This window comes from Oncorhynchus masou, chromosome 25, assembly GCF_036934945.1.
Source record: "Oncorhynchus masou masou isolate Uvic2021 chromosome 25, UVic_Omas_1.1, whole genome shotgun sequence".
NCBI lineage: Eukaryota > Metazoa > Chordata > Actinopteri > Salmoniformes > Salmonidae > Oncorhynchus > Oncorhynchus masou.
The window spans coordinates 10,772,662-10,798,949 of record NC_088236.1 but is presented as its reverse complement, the minus strand read 5'-3'; the positions used below and the strand labels follow the sequence as shown (position 1 = coordinate 10,798,949).

The 26,288-nt window shown below is 44.8% G+C and overlaps 1 protein-coding gene and 1 long non-coding RNA gene across 3 annotated transcripts in view; one reads left to right on the top strand and one right to left on the bottom strand.

Annotated features, from left to right (window-relative positions):
- LOC135513772 (uncharacterized) overlaps positions 1-26,288 on the bottom strand; it is a 244,581-nt gene that overhangs the window by 92,293 nt on the left and 126,000 nt on the right. The gene's annotated exons all lie outside the window — the stretch shown is intronic.
- Positions 1-26,288, top strand: part of LOC135513769 (tight junction protein ZO-2-like) — a 211,121-nt gene that overhangs the window by 79,551 nt on the left and 105,282 nt on the right. Inside the window, exon 1 of one of the 2 annotated variants that reach the window (XM_064936684.1) lies at positions 13,777-14,099. The exons of the other annotated variant lie outside the window; for it this stretch is intronic. Coding sequence (XP_064792756.1) covers positions 14,040-14,099 — 60 coding nt within the window. The 5' untranslated portion in view covers positions 13,777-14,039. Of the gene's footprint in view, positions 1-13,776; positions 14,100-26,288 lie in introns of those variants that run through there. 2 annotated transcript variants of the gene reach the window in all.

Sequence of the window (26,288 nt, the reverse complement as noted above, 5' to 3'; positions counted from 1 at the left end):
CTGAGCCAGCTCATTGTTCGTTTACTGTTTCAAAATGCCTGACAGCGTAAAAACACAACATGAGGAATGTGGTGCAGCTTCATCCCGTTTTTCTGTGACAGTGTCTGTTGATTGGACATGTCCTACTGTGTATAGACAGTGTCTGTTGATTGGACATGTCCTACTGTGTATAGACAGTGTCTGTTGATTGGACATGTCCTACTGTGTAGTGACAGTGTCTGTTGATTGGACATGTCCTACTGTGTATAGACAGTGTCTGTTGATTGGACATGTCCTACTGTGTAGAGACAGTGTCTGTTGATTGGACATGTCCTACTGTGTAGAGACAGTGTCTGTTGATTGGACATGTCCTACTGTGTATAGACAGTGTCTGTTGATTGGACATGTCCTACTGTGTAGTGACAGTGTCTGTTGATTTGACATGTCCTACTGTGTATAGACAGTGTCTGTTGATTTGACATGTCCTACTGTGTAGTGACAGTGTCTGTTGATTGGACATGTCCTACTGTGTATAGACAGTGTCTGTTGATTGGACATGTCCTACTGTGTATAGACAGTGTCTGTTGATTGGACATGTCCTACTGTGTAGAGACAGTGTCTGTTGATTGGACATGTCCTACTGTGTATAGACAGTGTCTGTTGATTGGACATGTCCTACTGTGTATAGACAGTGTCTGTTGATTGGACATGTCCTACTGTGTAGTGACAGTGTCTGTTGATTGGACATGTCCTACTGTGTAGAGACAGTGTCTGTTGATTTGACATGTCCTACTGTGTATAGACAGTGTCTGTTGATTGGACATGTCCTACTGTGTAGAGACAGTGTCTGTTGATTTGACATGTCCTACTGTGTATAGACAGTGTCTGTTGATTGGACATGTCCTACTGTGTATAGACAGTGTCTGTTGATTGGACATGTCCTACTGTGTAGAGACAGTGTCTGTTGATTTGACATGTCCTACTGTGTATAGACAGTGTCTGTTGATTGGACATGTCCTACTGTGTAGAGACAGTGTCTGTTGATTTGACATGTCCTACTGTGTATAGACAGTGTCTGTTGATTGGACATGTCCTACTGTGTATAGACAGTGTCTGTTGATTGGACATGTCCTACTGTGTAGAGACAGTGTCTGTTGATTTGACATGTCCTACTGTGTATAGACAGTGTCTGTTGATTGGACATGTCCTACTGTGTAGAGACAGTGTCTGTTGATTGGACATGTCCTACTGTGTAGAGACAGTGTCTGTTGATTGGACATGTCCTACTGTGTATAGACAGTGTCTGTTGATTGGACATGTCCTACTGTGTATAGACAGTGTCTGTTGATTGGACATGTCCTACTGTGTAGTGACACTGTCTGTTGATTGGACATGTCCTACTGTGTAGTGACAGTGTCTGTTGATTGGACATGTCCTACTGTGTAGTGACAGTGTCTGTTGATTTGACATGTCCTACTGTGTAGAGACAGTGTCTGTTGATTGGACATGTCCTACTGTGTATAGACAGTGTCTGTTGATTGGACATGTCCTACTGTGTATAGACAGTGTCTGTTGATTGGACATGTCCTACTGTGTAGTGACAGTGTCTGTTGATTGGACATGTCCTACTGTGTATAGACAGTGTCTGTTGATTGGACATGTCCTACTGTGTATAGACAGTGTCTGTTGATTGGACATGTCCTACTGTGTAGAGACAGTGTCTGTTGATTGGACATGTCCTACTGTGTATAGACAGTGTCTGTTGATTGGACATGTCCTACTGTGTATAGACAGTGTCTGTTGATTGGACATGTCCTACTGTGTAGTGACAGTGTCTGTTGATTTGACATGTCCTACTGTGTATAGACAGTGTCTGTTGATTGGACATGTCCTACTGTGTATAGACAGTGTCTGTTGATTTGACATGTCCTACTGTGTATAGACAGTGTCTGTTGATTGGACATGTCCTACTGTGTATAGACAGTGTCTGTTGATTGGACATGTCCTACTGTGTAGAGACAGTGTCTGTTGATTGGACATGTCCTACTGTGTAGTGACAGTGTCTGTTGATTGGACATGTCCTACTGTGTAGAGACAGTGTCTGTTGATTGGACATGTCCTACTGTGTAGAGACAGTGTCTGTTGATTGGACATGTCCTACTGTGTAGAGACAGTGTCTCTCCCTCACAAGTCGGGACAACGTCTCTCTCATGTAACATATGACCATGTTTGTATGATCTATTTCTTTCTGTTTGGTTTATTAGTCATCAGTGTTGCGTGAGGCTCTACATATTAAACTCCCACTAATTATTTTTGAAAAGCCACCACCCATTAGTGATGTAAGTCACACACACGCGCGTACACTCACACGCACTGGTTACTCTGATAAAGGTCGACTGATCGAAAGCTCGGCCACAATTAAACACATTTTAATCTGACTGAAACTGTACAGACACTATTTACTGTTTCTCCAAAAGGAGCATGTAAAAGGAACACACACACAGTTCAGTGTTGCATCACATTGAATTAATTATGCACGTAAAACAGTACTATCAGTTGATATACACTTAACACCTGTGAGATTTATAAATACGTGGCTTATCTAATGTTTCTCTCACAGAGATAAATCATATCCTGAAAATATAGAATATTGTACTACGCTGTAGATTTAGAATCCCCAAACTCCCTGTGCTGTGCTGCAGGGAGACTAAACACATCAATCAACACAGCCGCACTAATCAGGATATAATTTAATGTTTCCCACACAGATATTCTATATTTCAGGATATGGTTTAATGTATTTAATGTACCCTCCAGTGTTGTCTGAGCTCTCCTTTCATGTCCTCTCCTAACCTCTAGAGGTCACCAACACAGTACAACCAACACACAGTAGCCAGTCAGACATTTACTGACCCACAGCGAACACAGAGGATGTATTTAAGAGAGCGAGATGTCTGTCTGTCTCTTATTAACGCAGCAGACTCCTAGGATATCTGTCAAGCACGGCCAGTCAACACAGACTAGCTTATTGCTCTCTCCTAGAGGCAGACAAACACACACACACACACAGTTCAGTGTGTACTGTTGATGTTTGTATTGCATGGGTGTTGTGTTGTATTCTTTACTCTCTCTGTGTGGGACACTTCCGTGTGAAAATGACAGGAAAGGTCATTGGAGTTCACTTGATAGTTGACCTACACTACCGTTCAAAAGTTTGGGGTCATTCAGAAATGTCCTTGTTTTTTAAAGAAAAGCAACGTTTTTGTCCATTAAAATCACCTCACATTGATCAGAAATACAGTGTAGACATTGTTAATGTTGTAAATGACTATTGTAGCTGGAAACGTCTGATTTCTAATGGAATATCTACATAGGCGTACAGAGGCCCATTATCAGCAACCATCACTCCTGTGTTCCAATGGGACGTTGTGTTAGCTAATTTATAATTTTAAAAGGCTAATTGATCATTAGAAAACACTTTCGCAATTATGTTAACACATCTGAAAACTGTTGTCCTGAGTAATAAACCTGGCCTTCTTTAGACTAGTTAAGTATCTGGAGCATCAGCATTTGTGGGTTTGATTCCAGGAACTCTGCCTAGAAGGCCAGCTCCCCGGAGTTGCCTCTTCACTGTTGACATTGAGACTGGTGTTTTGAGGGTACTATTTAACGAAGCTGCCAGTTGAGGACTTGTGAGGCGTCTGTTTCTCAAACTAAACACTCTAATGTACTTTGTCCTCTTGCTCAGTTGTGCACCGGGGCCTCCCACTCCTCTTTCTGTTCTGGTTAGAGACAGTTTGGGCTGTTCTGTGAAGGGAGTAGTACACAGCGTTGTATGACATCTTCAGTTTCTTGGCAATTTCTCGCATGGAATAGCCTTCATTTCTCAGAGCAAGAATAGACTGATGAGTTTCAGAAGAAAGGTCTTTGTTTCTGGCCATTTTGAGCTTGTAATCGAACCCACAAATGCTGATGCTCCAGGTGCTCAACTTGTCTCCCTTTCTGTCTCTCTTTCTCTCTCTCTGTCTTTCTTTCTCTCTCTCTCTCTCTCTCTCTCTCTCTCTCTCTCTCTCTCTCTCTCTCTCTCTCTCTCTCTTTCTCTCTCTCTCTCTGTCTCTATTTCTCTCTTTCTGTCCGTCTCTTTCTCTCTCTCTTTCTTTCTCTCTCTCTCTCTCTCTCGCTCTCTCTCTCTCTCTCTCTCTCAATTCAATTCAATTCAAGGGGCTTTATTGTCATGGGAAACACATGTTAACATTGACAAAGCAAGTGAGGTAGATAATATACAAAAGTGAAATGAACAGTAAACATTACTCATACTGAAGTTCCAAAATAATAAAGACATTACTAATGTCATATTATGTATATATACAGTGTTGTACCGATATACAAATGGTTAAAGTACACAAGGGAAAATAAATAAGCATAGATATGGGTTGTATTTACAATGGTGTTTGTTCTTCACTGGTTGACCTTTTCTTGTGGCAACAGATTACAAATATTCCTGCTGTGATGCACACTGTGGAATTTCACCCAGTAGATATGGGAGTTTATCAAAATCGGTTTTGTTTTCAAATTCTTTGTGAGTCTGTGTAATCTGAGGGAAATATGTGTCTCTAATATGATCATACATTTTGCAGGAGGTTAGGAAGTACAGCTCAGTTTCCACCTCATTTTGTGGGCAGTGAGCACATAGTCTGTCTTCTCTTGAGAGCCAGGTCTGCCCACGACGGCCTTTCTCAATAGCAAGGCTATGCTCACTGAGTCTGTACATAGTCAAAGCTTTCCTTAAGTTTGGGTCAGTCACAGTGGTCAGGTATTCTGCCACTGTGTACTCTGTTTAGGGCCAAATAGTATTCAAGTTTGCTCTGTTTTGTTGTTAATTCTTTCCAACGTGTCAGAGTAATTATCTTTTTGTTTTCTCATGATTTGGTTGGATCTAATTGTGTTGCTGTCCTGGGGCTCTGTGGGGTGTGTTTGTGTTTGTGTTTGTGAACAGAGCCCCAGGACCAGCTTGCTTAGGGGACTCTTCTCCAGGTTCATCTCTCTGTAGGTGATGGCTTTGTTATGGAAGGTTTGGGAATTGCTTTTAGGTGGTTGTAGAATTTAACAGATTTTTTCTGGATTTTGATCATTAGCGGGTATCGGCCTAATTCTGCTCTGCATGCGTTATTTGGTGTTCTAAGTTTTCTATGTTCTACATTTTTGCAGAATTCTGCATGCAGAGTCTCAATTTGGTGTTTGTCCCATTTTGTGAAGTCTTGGTTGGTGAGCAGACCCCAGACCTCACAACCATAAAGGGAAATGGGTTCTATAACTGATTCAAGTATTTTTTGCCACATCCTAATTGGTGTGTCGAATTTTATGTTCCTTTTGATGGCATAGAAGGTCCTTCTTGCCTTGTCGCTCAGATCGTTCACAGGTTTGTGGAAGTTACCTGTGATGTTTTGGCCAAGGTATGTATAGTTTTTTTTTGTGCTCTAGGGCAACGGTGTCTAGATGGAATTTGTATTTGTGGTCCTGGCGACTGGACCTTTTTTGGAACACCATTATTTTGGTCTTACTGAGATTTACTGTCAGGGCCCAGGTCTGGCAGAATCTGTGCAGAAAATCTAGGTGCTGCTGTAGGCCCTCCTTGGTTGGTGACAGAAGCACCAGGTCATCAGCAAACAATAGACATTTGACTTCAGATTCCTGTAGGGTGAGGCTGGGTACTGCGGACTGTTCTAGTGCCATCGCCAATTCGTTGATATATACACTGCTCAAAAAAATAAAGGGAACACTAAAATAACACATCCTAGATCTGAATGAATGAAATATTCTTATTAAATACTTTTTTCTTTACATAGTTGAATGTGCTGACAACAAAATCACACAGAAATTAGCAATGGAAATCAAATGTATCAACCCATGGAGGTCTGGATTTGGAGTCACACTCAAAATTAAAGTGGAAAACCACACTACAGGCTGATCCAACTTTGATGTAATGTCCTTAAAACAAGTCCAAATGAGGCTCAGTAGTGTGTGTGGCCTCCATGTGCCTGTATGACCTCGCTACAATGCCTGGGCATGCTCCTGATGAGGTGGCTGATGGTCTCCTGAGGGATCTTCTCTCAGACCTGGACTAAAGCAGCCGCCAACTCCTGGACAGTCTGTGGTGCAACGTGGCGTTGGTGGATGGAGCGAGACATGATGTCCCAGATGTGCTCAATTGGATTCAGGTCTGGGGAACGGGCGGGCCAGTCCATAGCATCAATGCCTTCCTCTTGCAGGAACTGCTGACACACTCCAGCCACATGACGTCTAGCATTGTCTTGCATTAGGAGGAACCCAGGGCCAACCGCACCAGCATATGGTCTCACAAGGGGTCTGAGGATCTCATCTTGGCACCTAATGGCAGTCAGACTACCTCTGGCGAGCACATGGAGGGCTGTGCGGGCCCCCCAAAGAAATGCCACCCCACACCATGACTGACCCACCGCCAAACCGGTCATGCTGGAGGATGTTGCAGGCAGCAGAACGTTCTCCACGGCGTCTTCAGACTCTGTCACGTCTGTCACATGTGCTCAGTGTGAACCTGCTTTCATCTGTGAAGAGCACAGGGCGCCAGTGGCGAATTTGCCAATCTTGGTGTTCTCTGGCAAATGCCAAACTTCCTGCATGGTGTTGGGCTGTAAGCACAACCCCCACCTGTGGACGTCGGGCCCTCATACCACCCTCATTTAGTCTGTTTCTGACCGTTTGAGCAGACACATGCACATTTGTGGCCTGCTGGAGGTCATTTTGCAGGGCTCTGGCAGTGCTCCTCCTTGCACAAATGCGGAGGTAGTGGTCCTGCTGCTGAATTGTTTCCCTCCTACGGCCTCCTCCACGTCTCCTGATGTACTGGCCTGTCTCCTGGTAGCGCCTCCGTGCTCTGGACACTACGCTGACAGACACAGCAAACCTTCTTGCCACAGCTTGCATTGATGTGCCATCCTGGATGAGCTGCACTACCTGAGCCACTTGTGTGGGTTGTAGACTCCGTCTCGTGCTACCACTAGAGTGAAAGCACCGCCAGCATTCAAAAGTGACCAAAACATCAGCCAGGAAGCATAGGAACTGAGAAGTGGTCTGTGGTCACCACCTGCAGAACCACTCCTTTATTGGGGGTGTCTTGCTTATTGCCTATCATTTCCACCTGTTATTTATTCCATTTGCACAACAGCATGTGAAATTTATTGTCAATCAGTGTTGCTTCCGAAGTGGACAGTTTGATTTCACAGAAGTGTGATTGACTTGGAGTCTCACCCCACGGCCCTGTGGGAAGAAATGTGTATGTTTTTTGCCTATTTTAACCGCACACTTGTTGTTTATATACATGGATTTCATAATGTTGTATGTTTTTCCCCCAACACCACTTTCCATCAGTTTGTATAGCAGACCCTTTCCATCAGTTTGTATAGCAGACCCTTATGCCAAATTGAGTCGAAAGCTTTTTTGAAATCATCAAAGCATGAGAAGACTTTGACTTTGTTTTGGTTTGTTTGTTTGTTTGTTTGTCAATTAGGGTGTGCAGAGTGAATACGTGGTCTGTTGTATGATACTTTGGTACATTGTTTTCACTGAGGAAATGTAGAAGTCTGCTGTTAATGATAATGCAGAGGATTTTCCCAAGGTTGCTGTTGACGCATATCCCACAGTAGTTAATGGGGTCAAATTTGTCTCCACTTTTGTGGATTTGGGTGCTCAGTCCTTGGTTCCAAATATTGGGGAAGATGCCAGAGCTAAGGATGATGTTAAAGAGTTTTAGTATAGCCAATTGGAATTTGTTGTCTGTATATTTGATCATTTCATTGAGTATACCATCAACACCACAGGCCTTTTTGGGTTGGAGGGTTTGTATTTTGTCCTGTAGGTCATTCAATGTAATTGGAGAATCCAGTGGGTTCTGGTAGTCTTTAATAGCTGATTCTAAGATGTGTAATTGATCATGTATATGTTTTTGCTCTTTATTCTTTGTTATAGAGCTAAAGGGATTGGAGAAGTGGTTTATTCACACATCTCCATTTTGGATAGATAATTATTCGTGTTGTTTTTTGTTTCGTGTTTTCCAATTTTCCCAGAAGTGGTTTGAGTTTATGGATTCTTCAATTACATTGAGCTGATTTCTGATGTGCTGTTCCTTCTTTTTCCGTAGTGTATTTCTGTATTGTTTTAGTGATTCACCATAGTGAAGGCGTAGACTCAGGTTTTCTGGGTCTCTATGTTCTTGGTTGGACAGGTTTCTTAATTTATTTCTTAGGTTGTTGCATCCTTCAACAAACCATTTCTCATTGTTGTTCATTTTCTTCGGTTGTCTATTTGAGAGTTTTAGATTTGACTGGGAAGTCAATATACTATCAAGATTTTCTACTGCCAAGTTTACACCTTCACTATTACAGTGGAACATTTTATCCAGGAAGTTGTCTAAAAGGGATTGAATTTGTTGTTGCCTAAGTGTTTTTTGGTAGGTTTCCAAACGACCTTCCCTCCATCTACAGCATTTCTTAATATTACTCAGTTCCTTTGGCTTTGATGCCTCATGATTGAGTATTGCTCTGTTCAGATAGACTGTGACTCTTTCTCTCTTTCTCTCACACACGCAAACACACGCGTGCACACACCACCACGAACAGCACCATGACCTCCAACAGCACACCACACACACCCACTGGTTCCCCAGCTCAGCCCCACTGGCCACCCCCAGTTCCCCCCAGCGGCCCCTGTGTTTATCACCATCACCCCCCAGCCCTAGCCTTGTGTTTAGCACCATCACCCCCCATCCCTGACCCTGTGTTTAGCACCATCACCCCCCAGCCCCTGCCTTGTGTTTAGCACCATCACCCCCCAGCCCCGGCCATGTGTTTAGCACCATCACCCCCCATCCCTGACCCTGTGTTTAGCACCATCACCCCCATCCCTGACCCTGTGTTTAGCACCATCACCCCCATCCCTGGCCCTGTGTTTAGCACCATCACCCCCCATCCCTGGCCCTGTGTTTAGCACCATCACCCCCCATCCCTGGCCCTGTGTTTAGCACCATCACCCCCCATCCCTGGCCCTGTGTTTAGCACCATCACCCCCCATCCCTGGCCCTGTGTTTAGCACCATCACCCCCCATCCCTGTCCCTGTGTTTAGCACCATCACCCCCCATCCCTGGCCCTGTGTTTAGCACCATCACCCCCCATCCCTGGCCCTGTGTTTAGCACCATCACCCCCCATCCCTGGCCTTGTGTTTAGCACCATCACCCCCCAGCCCCTGCCTTGTGTTTATCACCATCACCCCCATCCCTGACCCTGTGTTTAGCACCATCACCCCCCATCCCTGACCCTGTGTTTAGCACCATCACCCCCCAGCCCTAGCCTTGTGTTTATCACCATCACCCCCCATCCCTGACCCTGTGTTTAGCACCATCACCCCCCATCCCTGGCCCTGTGTTTAGCACCATCACCCCCCAGCCCCTGCCTTGTGTTTAGCACCATCACCCCCAGCCCCTGCCTTGTGTTTAGCACCATCACCCCCCAGCCCCGGCCATGTGTTTAGCACCATCACCCCCCCATCCCTGACCCTGTGTTTAGCACCATCACCCCCCAGCCCCGGCCTTGTGTTTAGCACCATCATCCCCCAGCCCCGGCCTTGTGTTTAGCACCATCACCCCCCAGCCCCGGCCTTGTGTTTAGCACCATCATCCCCCAGCCCTGACCCTGTGTTTAGCACCATCACCCCCCATCCCGGCCCTGTGCATGTAACAGTGTAACGCTAATGGGAAGTGAGGGAGACCCCATGCGGAACAGAGAAGGTTAGGGGTCACACAACGGACGTCCTGGCTGGTGACAATGACAACAAGGCTCCCTACTCGTGATCAAGCTAAACCGTGGGACGTCCCAACTCTGACGTTGCCTCATTTCAGTTTACATTTTAAACAGTTAAGGTTAAGGTTAAGTTTAGGGTTAAGGTAAAGGTAAGTGTTAAGGTAAGGGTTGAGGTAAGGGTTAAGGTTAAGGTAAGGGTTAAGGATAAGATAAGGGTTGAGGTAAGGGTTAAGATAAGGGTTAAGGTATGGGTTAGGGTTAAGGTAATGGTTAAGTTTAGGGTTAAGATTATGGTTCAAAATCAAATCAAATCAAACTTTATTTGTCACATGCGCAGAATACAACAAGTGTAGACTTTACAGTGAAATGCTTAGTTACAAGCCCTTAACCAACAGTGCAGTTCAAGAAGAAGAAAATATTTACCAGGTGGACTAAAATAAAAAGTAATAATAAAAAGTAACACAATAAGAATAACAATAATGAGGCTATATACAGGGGCACCGTTACAGAGTCAGTGTGCAGGAGTACAGGATAGTTGAGGTAATCTGTACATGTAGGTGGGGGCGAAATGACTATGCGTAGATAACAAACAGCAAGTAGCAGCAGTGTACTAAGGGGAGGGGGGGTCGTCAATGTAAATTGTCCTGTGGCGATTTTATGAATTGTTCAGCGGTCTAATGGTTTGGAGGTAGAAGCTGTTGAGGAGCCTTTTGGTCCTAGACTTGGTGCTCCGGTACCGCTTGCCGTGCTGCAGTAGAGAAAACAGTCTATAACTTGGCTTACTGGAGTCTCTGACAATTAAGGTTAGGGCTAGGGTAAAGGTTAAGGTTAGGGCTAGGGTTACTATGTTGACATTTTAGTAATTTAGCAGACGCTCAGCCACTTACAGTTAGTGCATTCATCTTGGGCAGGGACGTCCCAAGGATTCCGAATAGCACTAACCATCTTCCAATATGGGACAAACTTCCCTGCTGTCTCTATGAACATCCTGGCCTTCAGTCCCAGCCTCAGCCACAGCGCCTGCCTGGCCCTGCCTGCACTGGGATTACACTGTGCCTGGTAAAACATGTCACGCGCGCTTGGGCTTTGGTATGCGTGGCTGTATTTAGGCTCCTTTACTTTAAATCATTTATATGTTTTGCTGACGCTATTATCTGAGGCAGGCACCCTGTGCTATGGTAAAACTTTGTCATCCGTTTCTACTGTCAGATACTTTGACTGTAGCTATTCGGGAGGTATATGTTTTTTGGGGCAGGGAAGCAGCAGGACTGTAGGGATTTCTACCTGCAGGGTTTGGTTGGGGGGAGGGGAGGGGAGGGTTGGTTGGGAGGGTTTGGTTGGGAGGAGGGGGGAGGGTTGGTTGGGAGGAGGGGAGGGTTGGTTGGGAGGGTTTGGTTGGGAGGAGGGGGGAGGGTTGGTTGGGAGGGTTTGGTTGGGAGGAGGGGAGGGTTGGTTGGGAGGAGGGTTGGTTGGTTGGGAGGGTTTGGTTGGGAGGAGGGGGGTTGGTTGGGAGGAGGGGAGGGTTGGTTGGGAGGGTTTGGTTGGGAGGAGGGGGGGGTGGTTGGGAGGAGGGGAGGGTTGGTTGGGAGGGTTTGGTTGGGAGGAGGGGGGTTGGTTGGGAGGAGGGGAGGGTTGGTTGTGAGGAGGGGAGGGTTGGTTGGGAGGAGGAGAGGGTTGGTTGGGAGGAGGGGAGGGTTGGTTGGGAGGGTTTGGTTGGGAGGAGGGGGGGGTTGGTTGGGAGGAGGGGAGGGTTGGTTGGGAGGGTTTGGTTGGAAGGAGGGGGGGGTTGGTTGGGAGGAGGGGGGGGTTGGTTGGGAGGAGGGGAGGGTTGGTTGGGAGGAGGGGAGGGTTGGTTGTCAGGGTTTGGTTGGGAGGAGGGGAGGGTTGGTTGCCAGGGTTAGTTAACATTTTAGGTCTCACAGACAGTCACCCACACACCTACACCTACTGTACAGTAGATCCCAGGGTTAGACAAGCATCACTCTGTCTGCCCCCTTCAATAACGACAGCTCGCTCTCTTCAAACCCCTTTCTCCCTCTCCCTTTCCCTCTCTCTCTTCCTCTCTTCCTCTCTCCCCCTCTCTTCCTCTCTTCGACCCCCCCTTCTCTCTTCCTCTTAATTCAATTCAAGGGGCTATATTGGCATGATAAACGTATGTTAACATTGCCAAAGCAAGTGAAATAGATAATAAATAAAAGTTAAATAAACAAACAATCAAAAATGAACAATAAACATTACACTCACAAAAGTTCCAAATGATTAGAGGCTTTTTAAATGTTATATTATGGCTAGATAAAGTGTTGTAACGATGTGCAAATAGTTAAAGTACAAAGGGGAAAATAAATAAACATAAATATGGGTTGTTTTTACAATGGTGTTTGTTCTTCACTAGTTGCCCTTTTCTTGTGGCAACAGGTCACAAATCTTGCTGCTGTGATGGCACACTGGTATTTCACCCAGTAGATATGGGAGTATATCAAAATTGAGTTTGTATTCAAAATTCTTTGGGTCAGTCACAGTGGTCAAGTGTTCTGCCACTGTGTACTCTCTGTTTAGGGCCAAATATCATTCTAGTTTGCTCAGTTTTTTTGTTAATTCTTTCCAATGTGTCAAGTAATTATCTTTTTGTTTTCTCATGATTTGGTTGGGTCTAATTGTGTTGCTGTCCTGGGGCTCTGTGAGGTCTGTTTGTGTTTGTGAACAGAGCCCCAGGACCAGCTTGCTCAGGGGACTCGTCTCCAGGTTCATCTCTCTGTAGTTGATGGCTTTGTTATGGAAGGTTTGGGAATCGCTTCCTTTTAGGTGGTTGTAGAATTTAACAGCTCTTTTCTGGATCTCAAATATAAAATATATTTTGATTTAACACTTTTTTGGTTACTACATGATTCCATATGTGTAATTTCATTGCTTTGATGTCTTCACTATTATTCTACAATGTAGAAAATAGTTTAAAAAAACCTGGAATAAGTAGGTGTGTTCAATCATTTGACTGGTACTGTACATGTAGAAATGCACATGGACACACACACATTCACACACACACACACACATACGTTGCAAAGCACCTTGACACCCTTATGGAGATAAATAACCGTTATTGAATCCAATGCCGACTTACTCGACAGCCCTGCAGTCCTACCAAGGTGCATGAATCCTATAGGAGATATGCTAATTGTATAGGAGGTATTCAAATTGTATAGGAAATATGCTAATTGTATAGGACTTCTGCATTGCTTGCTGTTTGGAGTTTTAACCTGTGTTTCTGTACAGCTCTTTGTGACATAGGCTGATGTAAAAAGGGCTTTTATAAATAAATGTGATTGATTGATTGACTGGAATACCTCAAACAAAAACAAACGTTCCTGAACTAACACTTTCGCTTGACTCCTCCCTGTTCCCGTGGGTCGTCAGTTGGGAACCCTGGTATCAGAGATATTGTAATTGTACCGGAGATATTCTTTGAATCCATTCTTGGGGGGAAAGGAAAGTTCAATACGAGACTACAGGCTGTCTCCCTCACAGGATTTAAGTTTCTTCTTTTTGAATTCTGGATGTATCGTTATAACACCGAAGCTACTGGAGATATGTAACTCGCTGTGTGCACCGAGCACTATACTTTGTGCTAAAACGTCTATTTATAGAAACTCTGCAATCTGTGTATCACACCAGGCTTTCAAGGCCCCCAGTGAATTGATTTGATACAATTGTACTGAACTTTAGAGAACATTTTCAAATCGATGAATCCATTCCGGGAGAATCCACACTGCCAGAGAGGGGTGGAGTAAAATATTATCCGTACAAAATATATAGAAACATTTTCTGTATCGGAAGACGATTGCAGAAAATGTACTAATACATTTGCCAGTCATTCGATCCGTTTGTAGATGCCCATTGAAGTTGATACAGAAACGGGTAACATTAGTAGACCCCCCCCCCCCCCGCTCCGTCTGTATTCATAAAGTAGTCCGGCTGGGTTGAAAGTCGCTCCTCAGTTGGCAAGAATGTTTCGGCTCCCACGGAAATCACTATAATCATTTTAAAGGAACACAGAGTCTGACGTCGGAGGAACTGCAGCGAGCTCGATGAATTTCTAGGATCACTGTCACAAGCCGTTTCATTTTAAAGACTAGGGTATATTTTAAGAGATACCAGTTCTACAAGCCATAACAAGCCACTTGCTTTACGGATAACATAAATCTACAGGGTTTCACAACTTTAACAGAGCAGAATGCCTGTGAAAGGAGTCGGGAAAGTGGCTGCGTATTCAAGCAAAGGCGAAAACGTCGGAGTAAGTCAACTAGTTTTAACAGTATAGATTGCAACTTTTAGCCTAGCCCCCATCTCTGTATCGTTATGCGCTGCGTCACAGGAATATGCAGTGTGCTACAGTAATAAATGTTGGATGAGTTTTACGGCCAGTGGCTATAGGCTGCCTTTACGGAGCAACCAATGGCGTTTACAACCGTGTGAATTCACCTGTTGATTTTCACCCTCCCGGCCAATAAGAATGACGCCTGAAGTATTGGGACAAATATTTGCGTTTGCATTTGCACAGTTTATATGCCTCCTTTAGAGGGGCTATATAATCATATGTAGTTGACTATTCCTATTGATTTACTGTTAGATCATCTAGCCTATCTATTCCAAATGACAGCTATTGTAGGCAGCTGAGTTGAGTGTGAATAGATTGTCAATTGTGTTTATTGCCTATTTAAACGTTTTTAAGAGTAAAAAAAAAATCGTCATTCTGTTTGAAAAGTCGAACTCGCACTTTGTAAAATATCGCCCTGACGCAGTCGCGGAGCGCTGTTGACAGAAACAGTGCGCACATCGGAATTATCAGTAATGGAATGGCAAAGTGAGACAATATTTCCAGACTTCCGGAGATTATAGTTATTTAGTCTATTTCCAATACCTTGCCTCAGCATGCCGAAAATCATATCATATTTTTGTCAAGGAGAGAGTACACCACCCCATGGTACAAGATAAGAAGGCTACTATCATGCTATGTGTTATTGTCAATAAGACACATGAAGGATTTAAAGTAGTAATGTAATGTTGTGTAAATATCTATCTAGTTGAAATATTGTGTCAACACATTCTATAATGGCTGAAGTCTCAACATCCCTCCCCTTGGCTGGTCCAGGCTGACCGTGTGCGTTCGTGTGTGTGCGCGAGCTCCGGTCTTTGTGTGTGTGGACGCACCCTGAAGGCTCTCTGTGCTTGGCTCATTACTGTCTGTCTGTCTGAGCCCAGCAGAGGAAGAGCTTAGGGACACAGGATACGGGACATCATTACTGGGAGAGGAGAGCTGGAGGTCTCGGGTATTACCTTTGTCTGTGTGTGCACACTTGTGTATATGTTGTTGAATAGCTGTATGCATTTACAGTAATATCTGTATGCATTTACAGTATATTTGTGTTTATTTCTCTGTGTGTGTGTGTGTATAACAGGGTGAGGATGATCACATTGCTGACCTCATGACACCCAGCAGCTTCCCCTCCTCAAATCCTCTCAACCCCAGCCATATGGCGTTAATTTACACAGTTACTGTATTCATTCAAATAAAACAGTTGGATGAATTAGTACTGATACGCGTCTTATTCATCAGTCTGGTGTCTTATTCATCAGTCTAGTGTCTTATTCATTAGTCTAGTGTCTTATTCATCAGTCTAGTGTCTTATTCATCAGTCTGGTGTCTTATTCATCAGTCTAGTGTCTTATCAGTCTGGTGTCTTATTCACCAGTCTAGCGTCTTATTCATCAGTCTAGTGTCTTACTCATCAGTCTAGTGTCTTATTCATCAGTCTGGTGTCTTATTCATCAGTCTAGTGTCTTATCAGTCTGGTGTCTTATTCATCAGTCTGGTGTCTTATTCATCAGTCTGGTGTCTTATTCATCAGTCTGGTGTCTTATTCATCAGTCTGGTGTCTTATTCATCAGTCTAGTGTCTTATTCATCAGTCTAGTGTCTTATTCATCAGTCTGGTGTCTTATTCATCAGTCTAGTGTCTTATCAGTCTGGTGTCTTATTCACCAGTCTAGCGTCTTATTCATCAGTCTAGTGTCTTACTCATCAGTCTAGTGTCTTATTCATCAGTCTGGTGTCTTATTCATCAGTCTAGTGTCTTATCAGTCTGGTGTCTTATTCATCAGTCTGGTGTCTTATTCATCAGTCTGGTGTCTTATTCATCAGTCTGGTGTCTTATTCATCAGTCTGGTGTCTTATCATCAGTCTGGTGTCTTATTCATCAGTCTAGTGTCTTATTCATCAGTCTAGTGTCTTACTCATCAGTCTAGCGTCTTATTCATCAGTCTGGTGTCTTATTCATCAGTCTAGTGTCTTATTCATCAGTCTGGTGTCTTATTCATCAGTCTAGTGTCTTATTCATCAGTCTAGTGTCTTACTCATCAGTCTAGCGTCTTATTCATCAATCTGGTGTCTTATTCATCAGTCTAGTGTCTTATTCATCAGTCTAACGTCTTATTCATCAGTCTAGCGTCTAATTCATCAGTCTAGCGTCTTATTCATCGGTCTAGTGTCTTATTCATCAGTCTGGTGTCTTATTCATCAGTCTGGTGTCTTATTCATCAGTCTAGTGTCTTATTCATCAGTCTGGTGTCTTATTCATCAGTCTGGTGTCTTATTCATCAGTCTAGTGTCTTATTCATCAGTCTGGTGTCTTATTCATCAGTCTAGTGTCTTATTCATCAGTCTAGTGTCTTACTCATCAGTCTAGCGTCTTATTCATCAGTCTGGCGTCTTATTCATCAGTCTGGTGTCTTATTCATCAGTCTAGTGTCTTATTCATCGGTCTAGTGTCTTATTCATCGGTCTAGCGTCTTATTCACCAGTCTAGTGTCTTACTCATCAGTCTAGCGTCTTATTCACCAGTCTAGTGTCTTATTCATCAGTCTAGTGTCTTACTCATCAGTCTAGTGTCTTACTCATCAGTCTAGCGTCTTATTCATCAGTCTAGCGTCTTATTCATCAGTCTAGCGTCTTATTCATCAGTCTAGCGTCTTATTCATCAGTCTAGCGTCTTACTCTAGGGTCCTGTGTGGCTCAGTCGGTAGAGCATGGCGCTTGCAACGCCAAGCGTAGTGGGTTCGATTCCCGCTGGAGCCACCCATATGTAAAAGTAGTGGCCCCAGCCGACTTGTAAGTCGCTTTGGACAAAAGCGTCTGCTAAATGGGATATATTATTATTATATATTATTATTATTATTCATCAGTCTAGCGTCTTATTCATCAGTCTAGCGTCTTATTCATCAGTCTAGCGTCTTATTCACCAGTCTAGCGTCTTATTCACCAGTCTAGCGTCTTACTCATCAGTCTAGCGTCTTACTCATCAGTCTAGCGTCTTATTCACCAGTCTAGTGTCTTACTCATCAGTCTAGTGTCTTACTCATCAGTCTAGCGTCTTATTCACCAGTCTAGCGTCTTATTCACCAGTCTAGCGTCTTATTCACCAGTCTAGCGTCTTATTCATCAGTCTAGCGTCTTATTCACCAGTCTAGCGTCTTATTCACCAGTCTAGCGTCTTACTCATCAGTCTAGCGTCTTACTCATCAGTCTAGCGTCTTATTCACCAGTCTAGCGTCTTACTCATCAGTCTAGCGTCTTACTCATCAGTCTAGCGTCTTATTCACCAGTCTAGTGTCTTACTCATCAGTCTAGTGTCTTACTCATCAGTCTGGTGTCTTATTCATCAGTCTAGCATTACATAAAATCCCCCAGTATAAAAACTAGGGTCCCACTTTAAACTACTTGTGCAGGCTTTATTGCACATTCATGAAGTGTTCATAAGCACTATGACACATATCTGAAGCACCTATAGAGGCCTTGTACCAGTGTTTCCCCTATATTCATTTAGCAGCGGCGAGCCGCCACTCCCAGCAATATAATAAAATACTAATTTACATTTACATTTAAGTCATTTAGCAGACGCTCTTATCCAGAGCGACTTACAAATTGGTGAATTCACCTTCTGACATCAGTGGAACAGCCACTTTACAATAGTGCATCTAAATCATTTAAGGGGGGGTGAGAAGGATTGCTTTATCCTATCCTAGGTATTCCTTGAAGAGGTGGGGTTTCAGGTGTCTCCGGAAGGTGGATGAATTGGGTGAATTAGTACTGATACGCGTCTTACTCATCAGTCTACTAATAATCAGTCTACTAATAATAACTGTGTTTACTAATAATAACTGTGTTAACTTTAATGGCTAAAACCAGATATAAAGTATGTAGGCTACAGTATATATATTTTTTTACACCTTTATTTGACTAGGCAAGTCAGTTAAAGAACAAATTCTTATTTACAATGACGGCCTACCCCGGCCAAACCCTCCCCTAACACGGACAACGCTGGGCCAATTGTGCGCCGCCTGGGATAAGACCCGGGTCTGTAGTGATGCCTCCAGCACTGTGATGCAGTGCCTTAGACTGCTGCGCCGCTCAGGATCCCTGGGTAGGTTAGTTTATAAATGTAATCCGTTACTAGTTACCTTTCTAAAATTGTAATCAGTAACGTTTGGATTACCTAAACTCAGTAACATAATCTGATTGCTTTCAGTTACTTTTAGATTACTTTCCCCTTAAGAGGCGAAGGTTAGCATTTTTCGTCATGAATCTTGTTCTGGGGGAAGCTCTTTAATGATCACAAACTAAACCTAACCTTAAGCCTAACCTTAACCTTAACTGCTAACTCTAATGTCTAACCCTAACCTTAAATCTTGACAAAAAAAGCAAATTTTTGTTTTCATAAATCTTTACAATAAGGACAAGACTCGTCCCAAAACACATCAATCCGTTTGTTTCAATTCAAGCTACTATATAAAATACTTGCTTCCAAAATATGAGATATTGAACATTCAGCCCTGTGCAGACTCTGCCATGAGGAAAAAATCAATAGAACATAGTTTCAGGTACTGTCCATCAGCTCGCTTTTGGAGTCAGGTCCAGGAATGGTTGGAGTCAGGTCCAGGAATGGTTGGAGTCAGGTCCAGGAATGGTTGGAGTCAGGTCCAGGAATGGTTGGAGTCAGGTCCAGGAATGGTTGGAGTCAGGTCCAGGAATGGTTGGAGTCAGGTCCAGGAGTGGTTGGAGTCAGGTCCAGGAATGGTTGGAGTCAGGTCCAGGAATGGTTGGAGTCAGGTCCAGGAATGGTTGGAGTCAGGTTGGAGTCAGGTCCAGGAATGGTTGGAGTCAGGTCCAGGAGTGGTTGGAGTCAGGTCCAGGAATGGTTGGAGTCAGGTCCAGGAATGGTTGGAGTCAGGTCCAGGAATGGTTGGAGTCAGGTTGGAGTCAGGTCCAGGAATGGTTGGAGTCAGGTCCAGGAATGGTTGGAGTCAGGTCCAGGAATGGTTGGAGTCAGGTCCAGGAATGGTTGGAGTCAGGTCCAGGAGTGGTTGGAGTCAGGTCCAGGAATGGTTGGAGTCAGGTCCAGGAGTGGTTGGAGTCAGGTCCAGGAATGGTTGTGATGTCATAATATCAGGGTTTAGATGGACCTGCAAACTGTATTGTTAGGGGATCTGAAAAATGACGATCAGTCAGTAGGAAATATCATTATACAGTATATCTGGGAAAGTTTTCAGGTCCAGGAATAGTTGTTATGTCATGATATCAGGGTTTAGATGGACATATAGTCAGTAGGAAATATCATTATACGGTATATCTGGGGAAAGTCTTCAGGTCCCTTTCTTTTTCCACATTAGCATTATTCTAAAATGGATTAAATAATTTAAAAAAAATCCTCATCAATCTACCCACAATACCCCATAATGACAAAGCGAAAACAGTTTTTTTAGAAGAAAAAAATCAAATACCTTATTTACAAAAGTATTCAGACCTTCTACTATGAGACTTGAAATTGAGCTCAGGTGCATCCTGTTTCCATTGATCATCCTTGAGATGTTTCTACAACTTGATTGGAGTCCACCTGTGGTAAATTCAATTGATTGGACATGGCACACACAATAATCTCTGGTCTGATGAAACCAAGATTGAACACTTTGGCCTAAATTCCAAGCGTCACATCTGGAGGAAATCTGGCACCATCCCTACGGTGAAGCATGTTGGGGGCAGCATCATGCTGTGGGGATGTTTTTCAGTGTCAGGGACTGGGAGACTTGTCGGGATCGAGGGAAAGATGAACGGAGCAAAGTACAGAGAGATCCTTGATGAAAACCTGTTCCAGAGCACTCAGGACCTCAGACGAGGGCGACGGTTCACCTTCCAACAGGACAACAACATAAGCACACAGCCAAGACAACACAGGAGTGGCTTCGGGACAAGGCTCTGAATGTCCTTGAGTGGCCCAGCCAGAGCCCGGACTCGAACCCGATCGAACATCTTTGGAGAGACCTGAAAATAGCTGTGCATCGATGTTCCCCATCCAACCAAATAAACTCCCAAAATACAGGTGTGCTTAGCTTGTAGCGTCATACCCAAGAAGACTTGAGTTTAAAATCACTGCCAAAGGTGCTTCAACAAAATACTGAGTAAAGGGTCTGAATACTTATGTAAATGTGATATTTCACACACGCTCTTAACCACTAAGCTACCTGCTGACCATAAATGTAGTTTTGTACCGTCATTGTAAGCAGACAACGGGAAAATTGCATTTGGAAAAGGTGATGTTTTTGCTGTGAGCCAATCCGGTAACCAAGGTAACCACAGGTTGTTTTTCCCATCCACAGGCGAGCTAATACCGACTGATACTATAGGCCTACTTTATGAGTGACTGTGTGTTTAAATGCATATTACAAACAGAGTGTGTATATATAACTATGTAGAAGTCATCCCTCAGGGGAGAGAGATGGGCAGAGCAGACATAAGGGCGTGTCTGTGTTTCCAACTGCCTTAGAGTGGAGCAGGTGGTCCCTGCTGTAATCCCCCAGAAGGCCGTGGCAGTTCTAATCTCTCGGGGGGCCGTTTTGGCTTTGACCAACACACTCACTCACACACACACACACACTGACCAGCCGGAAACACTCACACCCTATAATTAGGACACTCACAGATTATGTTGATTCCATCTTTCTAGTTTTCTAGATGAACTTGCGTCAAGATTTGAAACTTCATGAAATAATATGTTATATTATATTATAGCTCGTTTCTTATCACGTCTTTGGTAACTCAGCAGAGTGCACAGATGGGGATGAACTGTACGTTTTGTAGACAGACAGTTTAGGAACAAATATAAAGTATATGAAATACCTGTTATGTCAGAATGTGTTCATTTACGGCAGCATATATCCCTCTAGAGGTTATCAGGGGTCATGTAGTCAGATCTGTCACACTCTTCGTCCACAGGGCTCCCGAGGGCTCCCGTGTGGCCCGGTGGTCTAAGGCACTGCATCTCAGTGCAAGAGGCATCACTATAGTACCTGGTTCGAATTCGGTCTGCATCACATCCAGCCGTAATTGGGAGTCCCTTAGGGCGGCGCACAATTGGCCCAGCGTCGTCTGGGCTTGGCCGGAGTTGGCTGTCATTGTAAATAAGAATTTGTTCTTAACTGACTTGCCTAGTTAAATAAAGGTTAAATATTTTTTTTTAAACAATTCTTCTCAGGGGGAGAGTTAAATATTCCACAGATTACCAAATGCCACCCTATACACTATATAGTGACCCACTTTTGACCAGGGTCTATAGGGTAGTCGTGTACTACTGAATAGGGTTCTATTTGGGACGCAATCCCTGTCAGACCACATCCGAGACAGGCCTTGTTCCAATACTAAGGAAGTGACAGACCACAGCCGAGACAGGCCTTGTTCCAATACTAAGGAAGTGACAGACCACAGCAGAGACAGGCCTTGTTCCAATACTAAGGAAGTGACAGACCACAGTCGAGACAGGCCTTGTTCCAATACTAAGGAAGTGACAGACCACAGCCGAGACTGGCCTTGTTCCAATACTAAGGAAGTGACAGACCACAGCCGAGACAGGCCTTGTTCCAATACTAAGGAAGTGACAGACCACAGCTGAGACAGGCCTTGTTCCAATACTAAGGAAGTGACAGACCACAGCCGAGACAGGCCTTGTTCCAATACTAAGGAAGTGACAGACCACAGCAGAGACAGGCCTTGTTCCAATACTAAGGAAGTGTCAGACCACAGCCGAGACAGGCCTTGTTCCAATACTAAGGAAGTGTCAGACCACAGCCGAGACAGGCCTTGTTCCAATACTAAGGAAGTGTCAGACCACAGCCGAGACAGGCCTTGTTCCAATACTAAGGAAGTGTCAGACCACAGCCGAGACAGGCCTTGTTCCAATACTAAGGAAGTGTCAGACCACAGCCGAGACAGGCCTTGTTCCAATACTAAGGAAGTGTCAGACCACAGCCGAGACAGGCCTTGTTCCAATACTAAGGAAGTGTCAGACCACAGCCGAGACAGGCCTTGTTCCAATACTAAGGAAGTGACAGACCACAGCCAAGGCTGGCCTTGTTCCAATACTAAGGAAGTGACAGACCACAGCCGAGACAGGCCTTGTTCCAATACTAAGGAAGTGACAGACCACAGCAGAGACAGGCCTTGTTCCAATACTAAGGAAGTGACAGACCACAGCCGAGACAGGCCTTGTTCCAATACTAAGGAAGTGACAGACCACAGCAGAGACAGGCCTTGTTCCAATACTAAGGAAGTGACAGACCACAGTCGAGACAGGCCTTGTTCCAATACTAAGGAAGTGACAGACCACAGCCGAGACTGGCCTTGTTCCAATACTAAGGAAGTGACAGACCACAGCCGAGACAGGCCTTGTTCCAATACTAAGGAAGTGACAGACCACAGCAGAGACAGGCCTTGTTCCAATACTAAGGAAGTGACAGACCACAGCCGAGACAGGCCTTGTTCCAATACTAAGGAAGTGACAGACCACAGTCGAGACAGGCCTTGTTCCAATACTAAGGAAGTGACAGACCACAGCAGAGACAGGCCTTGTTCCAATACTAAGGAAGTGACAGAGGCCTTGTTCCAATACTAAGGAAGTGACAGACCACCGAGACAGGCCTTGTTCCAATACTAAGGAAGTGACAGACCACAGCCGAGACAGGCCTTGTTCCAATACTAAGGAAGTGACAGACCACAGCCGAGACAGGCCTTGTTCCAATACTAAGGAAGTGACAGACCACAGCCGAGACAGGCCTTGTTCCAATACTAAGGAAGTGACAGACCACAGCCGAGACAGGCCTTGTTCCAATACTAAGGAAGTGACAGACCACAGCCGAGACAGGCCTTGTTCCAATACTAAGGAAGTGACAGACCACAGCAGAGACAGGCCTTGTTCCAATACTAAGGAAGTGACAGACCACAGCCGAGACAGGCCTTGTTCCAATACTAAGGAAGTGACAGACCACAGCAGAGACAGGCCTTGTTCCAATACTAAGGAAGTGACAGACCACAGCAGAGACAGGCCTTGTTCCAATACTAAGGAAGTGACAGACCACAGCAGAGACAGGCCTTGTTCCAATACTAAGGAAGTGACAGACCACAGCCGAGACAGGCCTTGTTCCAATACTAAGGAAGTGACAGACCACAGCAGAGACAGGCCTTGTTCCAATACTAAGGAAGTGTCAGACCACAGCAGAGACAGGCCTTGTTCCAATACCAAGGAAGTGACAGACCACAGCCGAGACAGGCCTTGTTCCAATACTAAGGAAGTGTCAGACCACAGCCGAGACAGGCCTTGTTCCAATACTAAGGAAGTGTCAGACCACAGCCGAGACAGGCCTTGTTCCAATACTAAGGAAGTGACAGACCACAGCCGAGACAGGCCTTGTTCCAATACTAAGGAAGTGACAGACCACAGCAGAGACAGGCCTTGTTCCAATACTAAGGAAGTGACAGACCACAGCAGAGACAGGCCTTGTTCCAATACTAAGGAAGTGACAGACCACAGCCGAGACAGGCCTTGTTCCAATACTAAGGAAGTGACAGACCACACCCGAGACAGGCCTTGTTCCAATACTTTAAAATGTATTCTCCCTCCTCCTTCCCTAGAGGTAAATCAGTTGACAGGGACAGTGTTTTTTGAGTTGGCCTATTTCAACTCTATGTACGTTGATTTAGTCTGACTGTGGGTGATTTCCATGAGGAAGCCCTTCATGTTAGATTATTGGATCGATGCAGGTGGGCGCTCCACGTGTTCATGTTTCTCCTCTCCTAGTCATGTGAGGTCTATGATTACTATTCTAAAAGACTCTGACCCCTCTCAGCTCTCTTCACCACCCGAGAGAGCGAGACAGAGAGAGACAGAGAGAGACAGAGAGAGCACTAGAGACAGAGAGAGACAGAGAGAGACAGAGAGAGCACTAGAGACAGCAGTCCACTCCAAGCAGAAAGGCTGATTGTTCCAGTCTCAGTCACGGGTCTCAGTTTGCTGTTTGTGTTGATAAAACAGTGGCTGTTTAGGAGTGCCAGGGTCGTGTCTCAGAGCCGTGGCTCATCTCTAGCCCTCTGTTCTCTCTCTCTCCACTGGGCCAGCTATTCTCCCACTGTCTATTGTGATGTCATCTCATTAGTGACTCATTCTATTTGCATATTCTGAATTCCTCTTCTCTCATTTGTATTATTAGGTGACCTGTTTACTATATAGCATTTTAAGAGAAAATAATTTGAAGCTCTTTGTAAATAAAATTATTATTATTACATAAGTATCATTAGCACGATTAGTCTAAATCATTCATAGTTTGACCTCTCGTCTTGGAGTAATTCATACTTAAACATCCCCACAAATCTCCAGGAAAGACTTGAATGGCTTTAGGGGGTGAAAACACTATTGAGATAGAAACACCTGGGCATGAACATCTCTTTGTTTTTTCTTCATGATAATTGTTCTATTTTTATCATCTTCCCTTCAGTGTTGCACCTGGGATTGTGTCTCTGTATAGAATATCTGACAGACCAGAGCAGCAGAGAGGAAACTATTAGGCTTTGATCACTGGGAGGAAGCCCATCAGTAAACAACCACTTCAAACACTGGCCTCTATCTCTCTCTCTTCCTACTTCTCTCCATTCCTCTCGCTCTCTTCTGCATTCTACCTCTGCCTCTCTGTTCTGTGTTCTCCCTCTGCCTCTGTGTTCTGCCTCTCTGTTCTGTGTTCTCCCTCTGCCTCTGTGTTCTGCCTCTCTGTTCTGTGTTCTCCCTCTGCCTCTGTGTTCTGCCTCTCTGTTCTGTGTTCTCTCTCTGTTCTCTGTTCTCCCTCTGCCTCTCTGTTCTGCCTCTGTTCTGTGTTCTGCCTCTCTGTTCTGTGTTCTCCCTCTGCCTCTCTGTTCTGTGTTCTGCCTCTGTTCTGTGTTCTGCCTCTGTTCTGTGTTCTCCCTCTGCCTCTCTGTTCTGTGTTCTGCCTCTCTGTTCTGTGTTCTCCCTCTGCCTCTCTGTTCTGTGTTCTCCCTCTGCCTCTCTGTTCTGTGTTCTCCCTCTGTCTCTGTTCTGTGTTCTCCCTCTGCCTCTCTGTTCTGTGTTCTGCCTCTCTGTTCTGTGTTCTGCCTCTCTGTTCTGTGTTCTGCCTCTATGTTCTGTGTTCTGCCTCTGCCTCTCTGTTCTGTGTTCTCCCTCTGCCTCTCTGTTCTGTGTTCTGCCTCTGTTCTGTGTTCTGTGTTCTCCCTCTGTTCTGTGTTCTCCCTCTGCCTCTCTGTTCTGTGTTCTGCCTCTCTGTTCTGTGTTCTGCCTCTCTGTTCTGTGTTCTCCCTCTGCCTCTCTGTTCTGTGTTCTCCCTCTGCCTCTCTGTTCTGTGTTCTGCCTCTCTGTTCTGTGTTCTGCCTCTCTGTTCTGTGTTCTGCCTCTCTGTTTTGTGTACCCAGGTCTGTGGGGAGACCTTGTCTGGCTGTTTGATCTGAAAAATGCAACAGACGCCACAAGGAAGAGCCAATTCATTGGACACATGGCCACGGTCACACACACACACACTCACGCACACACACTCGCACACACTCACACACACACACTCGCACACACTCACACACACACACACTGCATTACTTCTGTAACCAACACTGGATAATCTGAAGCACTTTACCTGTATGTATCTGTAGTCCTCTGACATATCACCATGACAACCTGGGTTAACATGGTCCTGTCCTCTACTTCTCTCAGTCAGAGTTAACCTGTCCTCTACGTCTCTCAGTCAGAGTTAACCTGTCCTGTCCTCTACGTCTCTCAGTCAGAGTTAACCTGTCCTGTCCTCTACGTCTCTCAGTCAGAGTTAACCTGTCCTCTACGTCTCTCAGTCAGAGTTAACCTGTCCTGTCCTCTACGTCTCTCAGTCAGAGTTAACCTGTCCTGTCCTCTACGTCTCTCAGTCAGAGTTAACCTGTCCTGTCCTCTACGTCTCTCAGTCAGAGTTAACCTGTCCTCTACGTCTCTCAGTCAGAGTTAACCTGTCCTCTACGTCTCTCAGTCAGAGTTAACCTGTCCTCTACGTCTCTCAGTCAGAGTTAACCTGTCCTGTCCTCTACGTCTCTCAGTCAG